Source organism: Hylobates moloch, unplaced genomic scaffold, assembly GCF_009828535.3.
Source record: "Hylobates moloch isolate HMO894 unplaced genomic scaffold, HMol_V3 SCAFFOLD_15, whole genome shotgun sequence".
Classification (NCBI taxonomy): domain Eukaryota; kingdom Metazoa; phylum Chordata; class Mammalia; order Primates; family Hylobatidae; genus Hylobates; species Hylobates moloch.
In genome coordinates this window covers 40,062,639-40,082,187 of record NW_026652290.1, presented here as the reverse complement: position 1 = coordinate 40,082,187, position 19,549 = coordinate 40,062,639, and the positions used below count along the sequence as shown (strand labels likewise).

Genomic DNA, 19,549 nt, shown 5'->3' with positions numbered 1-19,549 from the left:
ACTGAGACCAAACTGTACATACTGTGCTGTATTGTAACATCAAACCAGAGTGTCAGAGTGCTCCTAGGTGACACTGTAGTGACAGTTGAAGGAAAGGAACAGAATGGAGAAGGTTATTGTCCTTCTAATCATTGGAAAGATGGCTTGTGATGCTGCCCAGTGTCATTTCATCAGTGCTCAGGTAACACAATACTTTCTGCATAAGATTGTGCTTAATTCTGCAGAGGGAATAAAAAGAATAATCAGATCTAGATCCTGTGTTTTGTAGGGGCCAAGAGGAACAGAAGATTCCCTGAAAAATCCACTTGCAAAAGGCAGATTAATTGAAGAAAAGGCATATGTATTATTTAATGTGTATACCTGGGAGCTTTCAGATTGAAGACCCAAAAAGATATGGGCAAATTGTCCATTTTTATGCTTAGGTTCAACAAAGGATGGGCAGCTGTGTAGAAATATGATTGGACAATAAGGGTAGGATCTAATGGTCATAGACTAAGTGGGGAACCCAGTGAGGCCTGTCTGTTTAGCTTCTTCTTGGCCTCGCTGAGCAGCATGCCTTCCTTCTGGGTGTGGGGCAGGACCCTCTCGGGAATTGGCAAACAAGGTAGGTCAGGTCATTCCTTTGTCCTTTGTGGCCAGTTTTTACACAGAAAGGTGGAGGGAGAGTTAGAGTAATATGTTCAGGTTTCATGGCTGGCTTTGGGGAATGGAGTTCTGGTTTCTGTGATTCACCTTTGTGAAGAGGGGACCTTTGTGGTTTCTAAGGCCAGCCTCAGGAGAGTACAGGACTGGGAGGCAGGAAGGCAGGAGAAGGTCAGAGAAAAACTTCGGCTCCTGAGGCTGCTGCTGGAGCTTCATTTTGGGGTTTTGTTTCCTGAGCCCCAACAGTTTAAAGAGCTCAAAAAAAAACTCACTCTCAGAAGAAGAACCTTGTTTAAACCATTCTTTCTTTTGTCTTTTATTTCAACTGTTTTCTTTCACTAGATTTAGCCATTAGAGCTCTTCATTATAAAAGCCTTTTTTATTGAGATGTAATCAACATACAACCTACAATTTTGATGTGTATAATTCAGAGTAGGGTTTTAGTACATTCACAGAGTTGTGCAAGAATCACCACTATCTGATTTCAGAATATTTTTATTACTCCACAGAGAAACCTTGTTTTCTACTCTCCTTCTCTCCTGACCAGCTCTAAGAAACCTCTAATCTACTTTCTATCTGTATGGGTTTGCCTATTCTGAGTATTTCCTATGAATGAAATCACACGACATGTGGACTTTTGCGTCTGGCTTTTTTCACTTAGATCTAATAAATTATCATCCCTCTGCTTGAATTCATAATTCCATAGGACAAAATCCCATATCCTTATATCCCTTAAAACTGGGCATCTTCTTGGTCAAAAATGTTTTTCTCACCCAAACAACACTTTACCCTTTCCCTTTTCAAAGTTCCACTAAGGGTACACGTTTTTCTATGGTCTTCCCAGAAAAAAACAGTGCTCTGTTTACATGTACAAATATTTGTTTCTTCTTTTTCCTTGCTTTTTTTTTGTAACCACAGTTTTTCAATAGAGGGAATGTGTAATCACCATAGTTTAGTGATAATGTATTATGGGCAGCATGATTGTTTTAAACTCAGAACTGCTTTGATCCTGGTTTTGGTCCTGGTTTTGGACAATTGTGTGTGTGTGTGTGTGTGTGTGTGTGTGTGTGTTTAGTAGCTTTGAAAAAAAATTGTTGGTCTTTTTCCATTTTGCAATTTGTGCAAGAAAGCAATATATGTGAAGAATTATATTTGGCTGAGAACTGTGTAGGAGGATAAAGCATTTAATGTACTCATATATCCATACACCTGTAACTTGTGGATTTTTTCTTTTTGCCTTTATTATTATTTTTAATTGACACAATAATTATACATGTCAGATTTTTTTTAAATGAACCTTGTGTTGCTTATGGTAAAGGGCCAAGTGTTTCCTTGCTCAGAACTTCATGCAAAAGCCCCAAGAAGTTCTGAGGTGTCCAAGGTGTTGAGGGAGCCCATTTTCAAAGCCATGAAACTAGGTGATTCAGAGGACACTTACTTTACATTTGACTTTTATTATAATTTCCTTTGTGGCACTGTTGCGGGAATCAGGAGGACCAGAGAGACCTCAGGGTAAAGCAGGAGGATTTTATTGAGTGCACTCAGATACAGTGGATTAACATCCTGAGACTGGGCCCAGAACAAAGACAGCTCTTGAACATTATACACACTTCAAAAAGGGGGTGGGCTAGCTTGAAGCAGGCTTTTGGTGGCATGAAAGCAAAGAAACAGAGGCAGAACAAAGACAGTTAATCAAACTGTGGCAGGTATGTAACTCAGAATTACATATGACCATTGCTATGCAGCCCAGATGGCTGTTATCTAGGTTTGCTCTAGTGTCTAGCACGGGCTTATCTCATAACCATTGCTATGGTGCCCAGACAGCTGTAGTTCAGGCCTGCTCAGGTTTCTCATGATGTTCATTGTGCCGCTTAGATAAAACAAAATACTTGAAGTTACTAGTTAAAGAGAACAGGAATCTATAAACTCATACTAAAAAGAGAAAGGAAAATTTGTTTTTCTTCTCCATTTGCTGAGGGAGTTCTCCAGAGTACATTCCTTTGTGTCCTAGCTTCTCAGATAGTGTTTATCAAGGCTTTTCCTGGGTCTGGGCTATGCCTGTTGCTGCCTCTGGGATAAATCAGCCTAATACAGGAAAGCTTTTTTCTTTTTCTACTTAATTTTATTTTTCTTGCTTTAATTTCCACCTCAGCACAACTCTACGTTGTTTGTGTATGACCATTTGTTTACCAAGAGCAGGGAGAGCTACCCTGTCGCATGGGATGGAATGTGACTGGTCACTCGCTCCTGAGGCTCCCATGCCAGTCCCGGGCCAGCACACTGAGCTCTGCCCACAACTAGGAGCAGGTGCGGCCTGCACTCAGGATTGCAGTGGCTGCTTTATTGATGCCACAAACAGAATTGGACGCTGTCTGTATTTTTGGGCAGATGGTGTTAGGGAAGGGCAGAGCTAAATTTTCTATGGCCATTGCTGGGTGTGTGCACATAGGAAGACTCTTTGGCATCAGTAGCACTGTGTTTAGACATTCCATGCATGGCAAAGGGATGCTGATATCAGGGCTGTGGGGTAGGAGGGGTGGGGCCCATGGTGTTCCCTTTGCTGGGTCAACAGGCTCAGAGTAAGGCTCAGAAAGCTTGGAAGGTGGATATTGCTTCTCCCTACACTTGGGCAGAGACTTCCTTAGGCAGGCCAGGCCACCTGTTTCCAGGAGAGTCAGTTCTGGGCAAAGTGTAGTCATTGTCAGGACATTGACCCTCAGCCTGTGTTTCGGCAAGTGATCACACACCTCTGCAAGACCTAAACTGCTGCTCTTTGTTTTAACGTGGACTCTCAGAGAATTCTTAGATACAAAGGGGTTGTCACACATCTCCTCCTGCCCCGTGGCATTGGATGTGATAGGAAAGATGCAGGAAGTGTTAGGATAGGTAGGCATGGCATTCTAAACATTGGCTTATATGAAGAAAATTACTATAGAGCTGAGTAGTCATAATCCCTGGGCAAAGCAACATCAACACAGCAATTTCTGTATGTGAGCAGGACATCTACGTGTGTGAAATGAGTAAGGATGTGGCCTGGACACTCAGGACACTGGCATTGGGAGATCAGTCATAAAATTCGATATCTTACCAGCACATCAAGGTAGAAATATTTTTCTGCCATAATTGAAGTAGCCTTTTCTTAAATGGCAAACTGGGATGTATGTGGAATTTTGCTGCAGAAAGTAGAAACAGAGTCGTTCTGGGTGGAGGAGACTGCAGAGCTCTGAACCTTGGGCTAAATCCCTTGTTAGACTCTCAGGCTGGTGAGACTACCTAGACGTCTTGAGAGTAGAAGGATTCAAGCAGCCCCTATTCCAGGTCCAGGATGTGCTCATGGAAGCAAAGGGTATCTTTGCAGTGTAGCTTAGTCCCTTGAAACACCACAGAGACCACGTTGCGTCTTGATTCCTGCATGTGCCTGCTTGCTCTGCCCCATTCCACGAGCACAGGGTGAGCTCTTCGCCCCAGACAGCTCACAAGTTATTGCCTCTCACCAGGGATATGAGCAGGGCTGATTGGGATGAATTGTGTGAATCCTCTGCCATGTGCAGCAAAAAGCCTGAAGCACAGCCGTCTGCAGCTCACCCGTCCTTCCTGCTCTGGAGGCAGTGCTTTCTTTAAGTGTAGGGATGGAAACACTTAATCTAGTGTAGGAAAGGTCAGTAGATATAAAGGGAATAGGCAGTTCCCATCTCTAGCAGGTTAGACTGACTTAAAAGGAAGTGGGATTTGTGGTTTGGTTTCCTTTTTTTTTTTCAAAAGATCAAAAGAAATGGCAATAGCCCATCAGTAAACCACATTTATTTGCAACTGAGATAAGAGAGATATGATGGATACATAATACACAACTCAGGATTTTTTTCTCCTTAATACTAGAAAAAACAGCTCGCAGAAACCAAGCAATGTAGTTCAGGTGCTCATTTTCCTTTGGCTGAGACTGAACATGTTGCTCACAGAGGCTCCTCATGTTTTCCTCCAGGTAAAGGAGGATGTGGCGGCCATCAGAGCAAAGAGTGTGTGGGGCAAGGCAAGAGCAGGATGGCTTAGGAAGAACTGCCGACGGCCTGGAGGCAGGCTGTCTGCACCTACAGGCACACGCAGCCCTGCCGTCCACACCTGCAGGCACACGCAGCCCTGCCGTCCACACCTGCAGGCACACGCAGCCCTGCCGTCCACACCTGCAGGCACATGCAGCCCTGGCATCTACATCTGCATGCACACGCAGCCCTGCTGTCTATACCTGCTGTCTCCGTGTCTATCCAGTGAGAGATCTGGGCTATAAATAGCTGCACACTGTGGACAAGCCCAGGGAACTCCCTGGGAGGGGCTGGCCAAAGTGTGGCTACAGTGGCTTTTCTTTTTTTCTTTTTTTTCCTTCACATTTTAGATTCTTTTTTTATTATTTTATTTTTTAAAACAATTTTTCCATAGGTTATTGGGGTACTGGTGGTGTTTGGTTACATGAGTAAATTCTTTAGCAGTGATTTGTGAGATTTTGGTGCACTCATCACCCAAGCAGTATACACTGCACTCTATTTGTAGTCTTTTATCCCTTGCCCCCTTCTACCCTTTCCCCCCAAGTCCCCAAAGTCCATTGTATCATTCTTAGTCCTTTGCATCCTCATAGCTTAGCTCACACATATCAGTGAAAACGTACAATGTTTGGTTTTCCATTCCTGAGTTACACCTAGAATAATAGTCTCCAATCTCATCCAGGTTGCTGTGAATGCCTTTAATTCATTCTTTTTAATGGCTGAGTAGTATTCCATTGTATATATGTACCACAGTTTGGTCCTTTATCCACTTGTTGGTTGATGGGCATTTGGGTTCGATCCACTACAGTGGTTTTTTTAAAGCTTCTCTGACTTTCCCTGGCATGTGACAAGTAGGCTTTCAGGAGAAAATTAAAAGCATAGCTTCCAAATAGGAAACCGAATATTTTACCCAAGTTCAGAACTTAACATATTCAGAGCTCTGGTGTGTGGGAGGTAGGTGGTGGAAAAAAAAAAGTGGTTAATACAAACTATTTCTTACTGATATGCCAGCCAGATGCACCTCTTGTAGTAGAATTAGTGTCTTCAGTTTTGATGATCAAAAGACCCAGGTACACTAGATCTGCCTTCTAAACAGGAGCATAGACTAGTCACACTCATATTTCTAAAAATACCTGCTTTGTAGACTCGCTTTGTGCCTTCCATTGTCACAGCTGGGATTTGTCAAAAAAAACACTGTCATCCAGATACTGATCCTGGTATAATGTGGGAACATCTTCTTTCAAATTTTAATGTGGATTTTCCAACGTCCTTGGTCTGATATTTTCCATAAATGTCAGATGCCAGCATTAGTCAGCCTTGCTTAATATTATATAGAAAAGAGATGTGACGGCTTTTATTTACAAAAATATTTTAAATGTGATTACTTTTCTTTCTCTGATTCTTCCTTGTGAGTTTATTTTCCACGCATTGCTCTTCAGCAGAAATGTGTCTAACTGGTTGTTAGAATCCATTTTAAATGGGGCACTAATATGAGAGAAAAATGAGGAAATCAAATCCCAATGCCTGCTCCTTGAGTCTGGAACATCTTAGTTGGGTGAAGGCTGTGAATGGGTATGAGAATGTGAAGAGAGGAGACACAGAGCCATTTCTTCAGAGAGAGCCATTGCTCTCCTGTAAGTGTCCACCCAACCTGATGGACCTTGTTGTCCACCCAACCTCCAACCTTGTTGGAGACATTCTGGGTCACGGTCTAACTCCTGCCCAGATAAATCACCATCTCAGGAATACCTTTGGTAGAGCTTTTCTGAACAACCTTAAACTTCAAACTTGAATAAATGCTTCCCCACACTCCTATCATTCCCTCAAAAAAAAAAAAAAAAAATGTGGTGTTCTTCTAAGAAGTAAAGTGACAGGCCTGGCAAACAAACGTTTTCACTCATATGACATACTATAATGAGGCATCATTAATCCTTATCCTGAAAGACGGTTTTCAGATGTGCAAAGTGACAAGATTATTTCTCTGAACCAAGTGTGGTGGTGGTGTCTGCAGTCCCAGCTACTCAGGAGGCTGATGCTAGAGGACTGCTTGAGTCCAGGAGTTCGAGGCTGCAATGAGCTATGACCGAACCACTGTACTCCAGCCTGGCAGAGCGAGACCCCGACTCTAAAAAAACCAAAAAAAACCCATACTGTCTCTGGTCTGGAATTAGGTTTTGTCACAGTGGGAAGGCAGACTGAATTTCCATAAGCTTTATTCTCCTGTTTCAAAATATGTGTCTTGTTACTATCTACTGTTTACTCAGTACTAAGGGATTTAATTTCTTTGCAAATATTTCCTTTCATTGAAAATCATCCTATCCCCCAAATAGTCACTTTGCTCAGAACTAACTAGTGGTGAATGGCCAAAAAATATTGTATTGGCTTTTTCACTAAGTTTTATAATTTTTTTTTTTCTGAGCCATTTGTTTTCTTTACATTTTCGTGTATGGAAAGAGAAGCTTACTGTGCTTGACCTAGACTAACAGTCTGTCCTGGAAATAATTTTTACTTCCTAGAAGTAAAGGGCTGATGGGCAGGGGAAGGCGGTTGGCTTGACTGGACACTCAAAGAAGAAATTGTCCTCAATACGAACGAGCTTGAGCCTGGATTCTGTTCTTGGCAAAACATTTTGTCATGGGACTGTGGGGTGACTGGTGCCACCTCGTGGAGAGTTCCAGAAAGACACTGGGAGATGCATTGGAGGTCATCATTCCCTTACTCTTCTGAAATCTCAGGACTGGAAGACACCACAGCAAGTTTATTCTTTTGCCTCTTGGCCTGGCCTGAAATAGCCCAGTCACATGAGAATCTCTCATGCTTTAGAAGATTTCAGAGAGTAACATTTGCTAACCATTAGCAGGAGCTCGTGCCAAAGCTTAATAATAATAATAATAATAACAAAATTAGCCAATGCTTATTAGTTGTTTGTCATGTTCCAGGCACTGTTCTCAGCACTTTTCCTCTATTCGGTCCTCATGAGTACTTTCTGAGGTAGGCACTTGGATCCTCTCTATTTTACCAATGAAGAAACTGAGACAGAGCAGTACGAAAGTTGCTCAGGGTTACTCAATAAAGTGTAAAGTGTGAACCTTTGAGGCAGGATTTGAACCAGGGCAGTTGGAATCCAGGGGTGTGCCCTCAATCACATCCTACTTTCTGAAACTCAATTATTGTGAATAAATATTTCTTTGGCATTAGATGAAATTCTCATTTTCAGATTAAACCCCTAATTACTTGTAGAAATAGATACCCCCCCATGATCATTCTCTGTTAATAATTGTTACTGAGTAGAGTACAGAGCACTGGGTATGTAGGATGTTTAATGATAAAAATTATTATCACAATCTAAGAAAGTCATAAATGTTTGAGAAACCTAATCAGCATTTTATATATGTTGTTGACTAAATCAAACTATGAGTCTAGAAAATGAAAGGGAAGAGGGAATTAATGTATTTGGAAAGTAGAATGACGAAGTGTGTGTAGCAGTGAGTGTTTGGAAATCAGAAAGGTGTAATCATGATATTGTAACAGCAGAAAGAATTAAGGCTGCGTCAGAAAATTGAAGAAAAAGTGGAAAACAAGTCTGAGAAAATGAAGAATGGAGATAAAAAATGTGGACGATTCTGCATTAGTTGTTCTGTAATCTGAAGCATAATTTTATGAGAAAACAATAGCATACTAACGTAAAGAAGGGCAAACTAATTTTTCAAAAACACAATTTTAAATCATTTAAAATAACTTCTAGCTTTTCTCAGAAAGATTGTCTAAACATTTTGATGAATGCAATAATATTTATGAGACTACTTTGAAAGTACATTACAATATTATGACAAATATTACTCTTTAGCAAATGCAGAAGTGGCAAATTTCCCTTTTCCCAGAATGTAATATGGAGAAAGTTAAGAGTACATGTTGGACTCTGGAATGCACCTGTGATAGCTGGTCACGCTGCACTAATCCTCACATTTTGTGCTTTAGCAAGACATAGAGGACTTCACAGAAGTGGAGAAAGCCCTCAGACACTGCGATTTCTAAGGTTCCTCGTTGTTAAAGTTAATACATATGAAAACAAGTTTGCAAATACTGTAGCATTTTTAGTGTTTATATTTAATATATTAACTCTCTATGCTTTTACAATTCATACATAAATGAATGACCCTATATATAACATAATTTGTAGATACCATGCAAAGGCTAATTGGGAGTCTTTTATGAATGCAGGGCTAAAGTCAAATCATCCTAATGGACCCCGACGGCATTTGTAGCATGAGGGAGCACTGAGATTCCATCCTAAGAGGTTAATCAGCTGCCTGTTCTCACACAGCCAGCTTCTTAAGAGTCTAGCTCTTTCTCCTTAGTTGTAATGTTTGACCCCCTAAATTTAAGCCTAGAGATGCTCCTTAAATATTGCAGAGGCAAGTCTCTTTCCAAAGGAGTTCCAGAAATAATGCTATAAGGATGGGTTGTGTTCTAGGTGGCTGAACAATGAAAGCTGAATGAGCCATTCAGCTTTCCAATCTCCTACAATAATTGAGCGCTATGGAATAATTGTTAAAAGTTTTGCTGAGGAATTAATGTTTGAGGAAGACAGTTAAGGCAGTGTTTTATTAAGAACCGTGTTCTCAGTTGCATTCAGCAGGGCCGCTTGGGGGTGGGGAAAAGGGAGGAAGCTTCAGCAGGTGCACTTCAGGTGCCTGCCGTAGCATCGATAAGTTCCAGTGCCATTTTATCAGTTTGGCATAAGATGGTGCTCCATACAAAAATTTCATTACCATATTTTTCTAAAATCATTTGTCTAAGAAAATGTTATCCATCATTTCAAACTTCATGTATGAGTTAGAACATCACAAAACAGTATATTCCCAGTAGTTTAATTCATAATAGTTAGAACAACCCAAATGTTTATCAGTGGATAAACAGATAAACAAATTGTGGTATACTCATACGACGGAATAATGCTGAGCAATATAAAGGAATGAACTGTAAACACATCTTAAGAACATGAATGCGTTCTCAGGCATTATGTTGAGTAAAAACATTCCCAAACAAAAGACTGTATACTGCTACGATTCCATTTATAATGACGTTCTGAGGACAAAACTGAGCTATAGTGATAGATGCTTTGGGTAGGAGAGTGAAGAGGCATAAAGAACTTCTTTGAGTGATGCATACATTCTATTTTTAATTGGTTGTGGCTACACTGATGTTTACATTTGCCAAAACCCATCAAATCATACACTTGGAATCTGTACATTTTACTCTATGTAAAGTATATGTCAACTAAAAGAATGAGAAAGAGGAACAATAAACCTGGAATATTTTTACCCATTAGGAAAACCTTCAGACTATGGCAGTTTAATATCATATCTTCAAACATTAGGTATGGGCTGATTTAAGAAATGTTTATATGAAGATGTTTTATGTATTTTCTGCAAGAGCCTTTTGTAGGGGTATGGTCAGTCATGGTATTCAGTGTCCCTGTGCAGATCTGCAGAAGGCATTCCCAGTACCTCCCTTGATGAATTGCTATGTTTCTTCTTAAAAAATGATAGTTAATTCATAGCTTATCAAATTTCTGTTCTGTTCTTTCTTCTGGACACGTCTGCTCTAAATTCACCATTTCATGAATGCTGCTATCCTTAGCACACTTACCCAGGCCCCAGATTTTTTCTTTGATTCTATACTTAGCACAAATGTGACCTGCTGCCTTCCAGGCAGCTCCACCTAGAAAAGTAACCTAGTCCCCCACTGCTTCCTGGAAACATTTTCCCTGTTGCAGAATGTTTGGGAATGTTTTCAGCCTAACCTGTGAGACTCTTGCTCTCAGGGTTCAGTCTGAGTTATTCCACAGGCTCAACGTTTGACCTTGGTGGGCAAAGTAAGTGACAGCAAACCTCATTTCCATCCTCTGTTGAAAATAGCCACAATGAGAAAGCCGATGCTATCATGCTTAACATTTTATGGTGTTTACTTTCTAATTCTATGTAGATGCCCTGCTAAATATCGCCCTACCTTTAGAGTGTGTGCAGCCTTTACATAGAAAAAGGATGATTTTGTTTTCTGATTCTAGTTTACTTTTCACCTTAACTTTATAATGAGTGTTTTGACTGTGCAGTTCTATGGCTTTTCTTATGCCCATGGAAAACTGAAATGAGTTGCCACTGCATTTGTGTGGAAGCATGACTAAAGGAGGCCATTGAATCATCTTGAATTTATGATTCTTCCCCAAGTAACCTATAACTGCTCATGACTCAAGTTGTGAAAGCCCATTTAAAGGCAGTCTAGTTACATCTAAGCAGTGAAAGATCAAGTCTATCATTTTTAAGTAATCCAAAGCACTCTCTTTTTTTATAAAAAAAATACATGTAAGAGTATATGTGCTTCTAGACAATAATAAAGCAGTTTGATACTTTGCCTAACTTTTTTAGGAATAAAGTTTTCATTTCTCGGGCTAAATTTTTTTCTTCTATGGATTTGTTTTTAAATCTGGTTCTTATGGTATAGTGAAAAGTTCTTTAGAATATGCCTCCATTTTTCATTCTTGTGTTTGTGAAATATTGAGGATATACAATTTTATGTCTCAGTTTTTGACTTGGTCTTGGGGGAATCTGTTTTGTTTCCATACTGTGATTGTTTCTATAGTGTTATCATCAGCAATTGCATTCCCAACGGCCATTTGTCACTAAATTTTACGTGCCCTTTGTTTCAGAAAGAGAAAACATGCTTTCCAAATTGAATTCATGGCATTTAAAGGGCAAAGTTTTTAATTTTGTAGGAGAACCCACGCAAAATTGTAAGTTTCAATCATTGTTTCACATACTGCCAGTAACAAGAGATCCAACATGTTCTTGGTGTGACTCAATTACTTTTCTGCAGTTTCACTGTGGTCACAAATCTTCATGGGTTTGGGGCTGTGTTTTGATTCTGCCTCCAGTGAAATATTTTATACATTTTCTGGACTTCAAAAAATAGGTATTATAAAATTCAATTGGAAATAAATGTGTGCTTTCCAAATGTATGACCAAATTTAAATGTAATTTTGTTTTAAAACAATTTACTATCTATATATTGCAGTATTTTCTATTCTTGCTAAAGTCACTGTGGCACGTAGGTTTGTAACTCATTGTTATTCAAGCCAGTTATTGTTTATGTTTTTAAAAGTCCTGAGATATCAAAATATAGATGTTGTAAATCCTTTTACCTAAAGACTCCGTTCAGATTTTTCTAATTATTCCATTAATGTCCTCTATAGCAAAAACAAAACAAAACAAAACAAAACAAAACAATTCTAAATCATGCTTTGTGTTTAGTTGTTGCTTGAGTCTCCATTAAACCAGAGTTAAGTCCATTTTTGTGCTTCATAACCTTGACACTTTTGAAAAAAGTACAGGCCTGTGATTTTTGTAGAAAGGTCTTGAATTTGAGTTTGATTTTTTTCTTTAATGATTGAATTCAGGCTCTGTATTTTTGGCTCTAAGATTATAGCATTGATGCTGGTGTGATTCTCACTGCATCCCATCAGGTGATGTGTGATATCAATTTGTCATGGCACTGGTGATGTTAACTTTGATTACTTGAATAAGGCAATATTTGCTGGGTTTCTGTAGTATGAGGTTACTATTTTCTCCTTCAAAATTAATAAGCATTTTATTGGAAGAGATTTTGAACTTATGTAAATATACTCTGTTTCATTCCATTTTATCCACTAGATTTAGCATTCATTTTTGTTTCTTCTCTGAATTATTTTTAAGTGATTGTCAAATGATGATTTCTAATTCTGCCATCCCTCTACACTTATAAATTAGTTTTCTGTTGTAAGGAAAAGCTTCCCTTCTCCCTATTCATTTATTCACTCATTTATTTATATCACTGTGAGTTCCTATTTTATTCAATGAGAAATAATGTACCACTATCATTATTCATTTGGTGATCAGATTGTCTCAGTTTAAGCTATGGGAGGCCCCATCAAGCTGGCTTCCAAAACACCCCTGTCATTCTTTGAACATATCTTTACTTTCTGGGGTAATAGGATTTTCTAGGTTCATCTTGTATTTTATGCCCCAGCCTGGATTCAACAATTTCTTTGAGAATCCGTGTTTCATAGTGTTTAGGAGTCAAGATCTGGACACTTGGTATGCTCTATGCGACTGGATGTTGGTGTTGCCAGATGCTCTCAAGAAACAGAGCCGTGAAATATATCTAGGCATATACACGCATGTGTATTTTAAAACATGCACACACACACATTTGCCTCTATATTTATTTCTGTATTATCTATCAGTGAAAAACCATGAAGTCACACTGATATATCCAATTCTAATCAAATTCTAATCACTGTAGGGCTTATTTTAGCTTTCCTCCTTTTCAAATTTGTAACTCTATTTCCTGGCAGTCAAATACATGGCTCCCATTGGCCATTCACTTATTTCATCAGTCTACTTGAATACAGTATCCTTCTGTTTCCTCTCTTGATCACATGTCTCATGCAGGCTGCCATGATTAATTCTCGCTTCCATATCCACTAAACCATTGGCCTTTGGTGTAAATTCCTTCTCATTGTCTGTCTCTCTCTCTCTCTTTGTCTACACACATACACACCCACCCACCCACCCATGCACACACACATACACACACACACACTGGCTTACCCCATGCGTGAGATATAATCATAAACTGATCTGATACAAATTAAATGGACAGTATCTTCAATTAGTGAACAAGTTAAAGACTATAGTGATAGAAATGACTACTCTTCCTTCTTTTAAGATGGAATTCCTCTTCAAATAATGACAATATTTAAATGTAAGTTAATTCTTTCTTATTAAAAATCATCTACCTGATTACCTGCAATATGTTTTCCTAATACTCAAAATTCAGTGATGGGTTTTTCAATCTTTGAAAAGATAAATTTAAGGCTACTGGTTTTTCACAAAGGCAATTTCCCTTTTCCATTAAAATATCTGAAAGCACAAGACGGTCACATGATGCAAGGAAGATAAAAACCATATCAACAAATAATACAAAGTTTTTCAAGGTGTTTGCATAAGGCAAATGATATTATGCAAATGCATAAGCCAAACCTTTACATCAACAGAGAACACTGTGTATATATTTGCTGGAAAATGTATTGAAATGCACAGAGTTGCTAGACAACACGTAGAATTGCCATATTGTTGTCAAAATCTGAGGTACGGCGTTATAAGGAGTTTGCTTGCAGGCTATGGCTTTACTATTTCTCTGTGATTAGTTGTTTCTCAGTGGCTACATTGCTGTACTCTGTGAGCCAATATTTGCATTTACATTCCAGACCATGTTGTGAAGGATGTTTCTTATTAGCGAAGCATCTATTTGATTCTTCATTGCTCTGTAGCTTGTATCATGATTACAAGGAAGTTTAAGCTCCGATACTGACACACCACAACATATTTATGAGCCCTTCTTCTTTTGTGTTTACTCTTCAAGATTCTTTATGAAATTGATGGCCCAGGAGAGAGAGGGCATCCTAAATGCTGTAGGACCACAATCAACGTGAGAAATGTAATTGATGACTGGGCTCTTAAAAGCTACTCTCTGCCAGTATGCCTCAGTCTCTGCTCCTAGTCTCAGATTTGCATTTAGCTTTCAGACATTCTAGCAATTAGACTATGGAGATTTTATACCTAACAGTTCAACTCATTAATTCAATGAGTGTAATAGATCCTTGGCATGTTTGGATTGAAATTTTGGACAAATAGCAAGTGTTGTCAAGTAGATTTTGCTTTAGGACAAATTTGAATCCATCAGGCTGTGTGTACGGTTTGTGTATGGAGCCTGTTGCTTACTGGTGAGTCTGCCCAGCGGACCCTGGAGCCTGCTGCTGAGCGTAGTGGCATCGTTTCCTTCTGGCAATTATGGTAACAGTTACATGGGAAAGGACATGCTTAGTGGTATTCTCCAGTTTCAGGACTCACAGAGCTTTTCTGTGAATGGGTCCAAAGGTCGTGGGTCCAAAACTGTAATACTTCATCTAATTCCAACGGTGTTTGGAACCGGTGGATTACAGTTACATTGTAATTGTTGCTAAATTGGGATGTTGCCTTCTAGTTAGTGGTTAGGCATTTGTTCTTTCCCTCCCTCCATCCCTCTGTCCCTCCTTCCCTCCTTCCCTCCTTCTCTCTTCCTTCCCTCCCTTCCTTCCTCCCTTCCTTCCTTCCTTCCTTCCTTCCTTCCTTCCTTCTCTCCCTTTCTTTTTTCTTTCATTTAATATGGCTGTTGATCTCTAATCCATGATTTTGTATTCCACAAAATCTTTTTTCATCAATCTTCCTCCCTCATTAATTCAAGACAATGTTTTCTTTATGCTATAATCAATCTTTAGTGTGTGTGTATATATATATATATATGCATATATATATATTTAGATTCTGAAGAATCATGTATATTCTTTTATGTTTGTTCAGTGTTTTCATCTCCATTCTTGTCTGGTGCTTACTTTGGTTTCATTTTTATAACCGTATTTAATTGCAGCATTAGTTAGCTGGGTTATAATAGTATAACAAGAGTCAGAAAGACCTGGGCTGAAAATCAGCTTCGAAAACCACTGTCTGCGTTTGTGTATATCTAAAACCAGGTGATAGGTATATCTATTTCAATGGTTTATTCTATGTATTGAAAGAAATAACGTAGTATAGTGCTCATCCCAAACCACTTGTACAGTAAAAAAAAAAAAAAACAGTTAGAATATAAATTCTACAAGTGCTGAGATTTTCACTAATGTTCACAAGCACTTACTACAGTCTCTGGCACACAGGAAACACTCAATAAATACCTGTCAGTGATTGCTGTTCTTAGGGTACTATAGCCCTCCTCTCAATGCTTTGAAGATGAAAGATAAAAGAAATATCTATAAAGTACATAATAAAAGGTCTGACATAGAGTATTTGATTTTGCTAGAAATATATTTGCAGGAGCTTGTCATCCGGTCAATGATTGGTTTAGATAGCGTTCTTGAGAAAACATCTTCAGAAAGGCTAACAGTCTTTTGTTTCATCCTTCTCAGGCATCCTATTTTCATTGGTGGTGATGCTGTATGTCATCTGGGTCCAGGCAGTGGCTGACATGGAAAGCTACCGAAACATGAAAATGAAGGACTGCCTGGATTTCACCCCTTCTGTTCTGTATGGCTGGTCATTTTTCCTGGCCCCAGCTGGGATATTTTTTTCTTTGCTAGCTGGATTACTATTTCTAGTTGTTGGGCGGCATATTCAGATACATCACTAAATCAACTGTTGCCACAAGTATTTTCCTGAGAGATTTTAAAACAAGGAATACTTTTTTCCATTTTTTTCATTGATCCCAGCATAAAATTAGTAGATACAACTTTTTAGTTGCTATTCAAGTTAATCATTTTACTAAGATTTTCTTCAGTGAATCTCTCCAGACACCAACAAGCCTCCATCTTGTCTAAGTGCTGTCAAAGACCTAGTTCTTTAGGGAATAGGTAAACAGGTCTCCCTTTCATTGAACATGTTAGAGTTCATGCAGGCCGCAAAGGCCTGATAATAGTTTAATACCATGACATGGGGAAAATCTCGATAGATTTGGCTTAAAGCCTGCTTGGCATTCACTTCTGCTAATTAAAAAAATCCTTGAAGAATAATTAAGAATGGGCAAGGTTGTCAGAGAATTTATTTTGTTTCTTCCCCACACAGATAATATCCACATACACATTCACTGGCTCTTGTGAGCAAATGAATTTAAAAATAGACAGCAGTTGTTCTAATTAGTGGGAGCCATGTACTCACCAGTTAAAATGGGCCACAACAAACAAGACTGAGAGCATGTACTTATCTTGCTTTTTCACCAACAGTGGTTTGGTTACCTAGTTTTCTTCACTTAATTGTGCATGCTTACATAAACTTTAAACTACAATTAAAACTAGCAAATCTGCATACCAAATTATTTATAAAGTAGATTGAATTTTTGTGAACTTAAAGTGAGTTAATTGTATAATGTAATATTGTTTAAAATATGTAGAAACCAAGCATTTCAGCTTGGTCCGTAATTCTATTTGATATTTTTAAATTCTCATTTAAAAATTATATTGCTATCATTCAGCATGTGAAAAGTTATTGATAAAATGTGATTTTAATATTCTTTAGCTATAAACTTTCAACATACTTCCATATGAGGATTATAATAGCCCTACTTTATTAAAGATCATAAAATATTAACTTTCCCCAAGATGATGTGGGTTCCAGTTCTTCTGATCATTTGATTCCTTTAATTACTGTCCCTCAATTTCTTCATCTTTACAATAGGTATATTAACATTTACATATCGACTATTTCCTTTAACCTCCTAGAAGAAAGTTTTTGTGGGGAAAGATAATTCTGTATTATTCAGTAGCATAGACATTTTGTATATCAAAGATGTTCATTTGGCACTAATGTTGATTGAAATCAAATCCATCCGAGATGCCTAGGTAGTATTTGCATTCTGGAAGCCTCCATCGCAGGGGAGCTCGGCAGGGTATGTGAGCTTTGTTGGAGGTGCGGTGTTTCATTCTGCAGCTGTTGTGAGGATGGAGCGTCATGGCCCACAGGCAAAAAAAGTCACCACCCAGAAGATTCTCTGGGTTAGAGGAACTGCTCCTTTTCATCGGCTCTTCCAATGCTGTGGGAGAGGTGATCCCAGTCTTCTCTGTACATCTCGTGCTTTTCCGTTAAGACTTGTTCCGGTGGGAAGGAGCTTTGGAAAAATTGCAAAGGTCTGAATCATGAGGGCATTTTCATGACAGGACTTGCCAATAATAATAATAATAATAATAAAGCTCCAGGGGACTAACTGGTTTCTCAAGTCATTTCAATGATATCATAAATGTTTTTGTGGTACTTTCCTTTGTCTTTCACTGTTTCATTTTTATATTGCTTCATTTACTTCTATGCTTTTGGCTTGGTTATTAGAAAAAATAATTATGAGGTCTGTTCTGCATGTTGACTGTGATATTAAGTTATGGCATGCCATTAAGTTTTCCAGACGATGCTGGATGTATCTGATTAGTTCATGTCATCTGTAAATACAATTCTTTTTTGTAGTAGTTTGGAATGGAGCCTTTTTCTGGTGTACTGTGTGCCATTTAAGTTTCACATACAAGCTGCTTTCAGCAAAGGCTTGAATATTTATAAATTTCAGATGGTTATCCTCACTTTATAGTACACTTATGTGGCTACCATATATTTTTTATGTGACCATTGGCTGAATAGCTGATATGTATGACACTTTTACTCAGATTTGCACTTTGGAAGTATTTTATAGTTGTAATGCATCAATCAAATAAATTTCAAGCGCATTTCTTGATCAATTTACCAGCAACCTTCTGAAGGAATGAAGGTGAGCTGTGATTGCTATGTCAATGAGTGAAATATACTTAAAAATGGCAGAGATATATAGTACATTATTGTAGCAACCTTATATCTGATTTGAGATACTGTGTTGCCAAATGTCCATGTTATGTTTATTTCTCTATTGGTTGTATTTATTAATTTTTAGAAGCCTTTAAACTGTGTTAGAATCTTCTTGAAAAGTGTTGATTTTGCATCATAAAGTTTCAATTTAACAAGGATATCAAGGATATCTTTTCAGTTACACTTTCAGAAAGAGTGAATAAAAAGGGCAGTGAGTTATGCTCTTGGACTTGGTGAAAGCTATCATCTCTCCGTATTGTATTTGTTCAACTGGTTTAATTCACTCAGGTGGATGATTGCACATATATTGGAATTGGCTGGAGAGACTACACAGAGAAGTTTAATGATCGTGTACAATTTGAGGGTTGATGATAGGGCTTTCTAAAAAAGTAATATCAAGTGTGTTGTTAGTATTCATTTGGTCATTTTTATTACTAATCTATAAATATATTTATTAAATTTGAAGATTAAATGGAATTATAAAGGAATATATTGGAGGAAGTGTCAGTGCTGGTAATTATTCATCTATTTATCTGTCTATCATCAATATATATGGGTGCATGTCTGTGTATATTTGTGCGTATGTAAGCGTGCATGTGTATTATATGTTTGGGTAGAAAGAGATACATTGAATGGTATAAATCAATATATTTGAGCTAAGCAAATTAAAAAAAATCAGTTTTCTTTGGGGAAAAGAAAAAGTTTTCTTTATTTCCCTGAGTGCCACTTTAACTGTTTCACCCAGTGGATGGTGGTTTATTCAGTTCAACATGTAATTTGATTTCTGTTTTCTTAAAAGTAACCACGTTGGACTTACAAAGAGACTTAGAATGTCAGAGGTGTTAGGCAGATATTGGATACCAGTAAAATTGGCTGGATATAAGTCTGAAGGTCGGTGGAATTGTGAGAAAGACCATGGTGATGGGGTTACATTGAAGAAAATATAAAATGAGCTAAATCAAAACCAGATTTGATTTTTGTGGGACTCCACCAGAAGTGGAAACTCATAAACAAGAGATGAAACAGAAAACTAAATTTTTATTGATTGTATGAAGGAGTTAAATATATGGGGACATTTCTTCAGTGATGATCAAGGGAAGGTGGAGAAATTCCAATAAGAATGTAGGATGACAATACCTTAGATATGCTAAAAACCAAGGAGGATGGGGATATAGTATCTTTCGTATTATAATAAGCATAAAGTTAGCAAAGGGACATTTAATATAGTTAGCAGGGAAGATAAGAAAGGAAGGAAGGAAGGAAGAAAAGAAAGAAAGGAAGAAAGAAAGAAAGAAAATCCAGTTACAGATTAGACTTTCTGGACTAACTCCCCAGAGCAAGCGTTAGGGGCTCCATCTTCAGATCAGTGAGACAAACCTGGACTAGCCTGTGAGAGTGGGATGTATCAGAGACAGCAAGTCTGGAACG

General features: G+C 38.3%; 1 protein-coding gene across 3 annotated transcripts in view; it reads left to right on the top strand.

Moving 5' to 3' along the window:
* The window catches only part of TMEM182 (transmembrane protein 182), an 81,232-nt gene extending 62,610 nt beyond the window's left edge, over positions 1 to 18,622 (top strand). For 2 of the 3 annotated variants that reach the window (XM_032177326.2, XM_032177325.1), the window contains one exon: positions 15,715 to 18,622. In XM_032177326.2, coding sequence (XP_032033217.1) covers positions 15,715 to 15,935 — 221 coding nt within the window. In that variant the 3' untranslated portion in view covers positions 15,936 to 18,622. The remainder of the gene's footprint in view (positions 1 to 15,714) is intronic. The other variant, XM_032177324.2, reaches the window with a different exon arrangement.
* Positions 18,623 to 19,549: the final 927 nt, after the last annotated feature.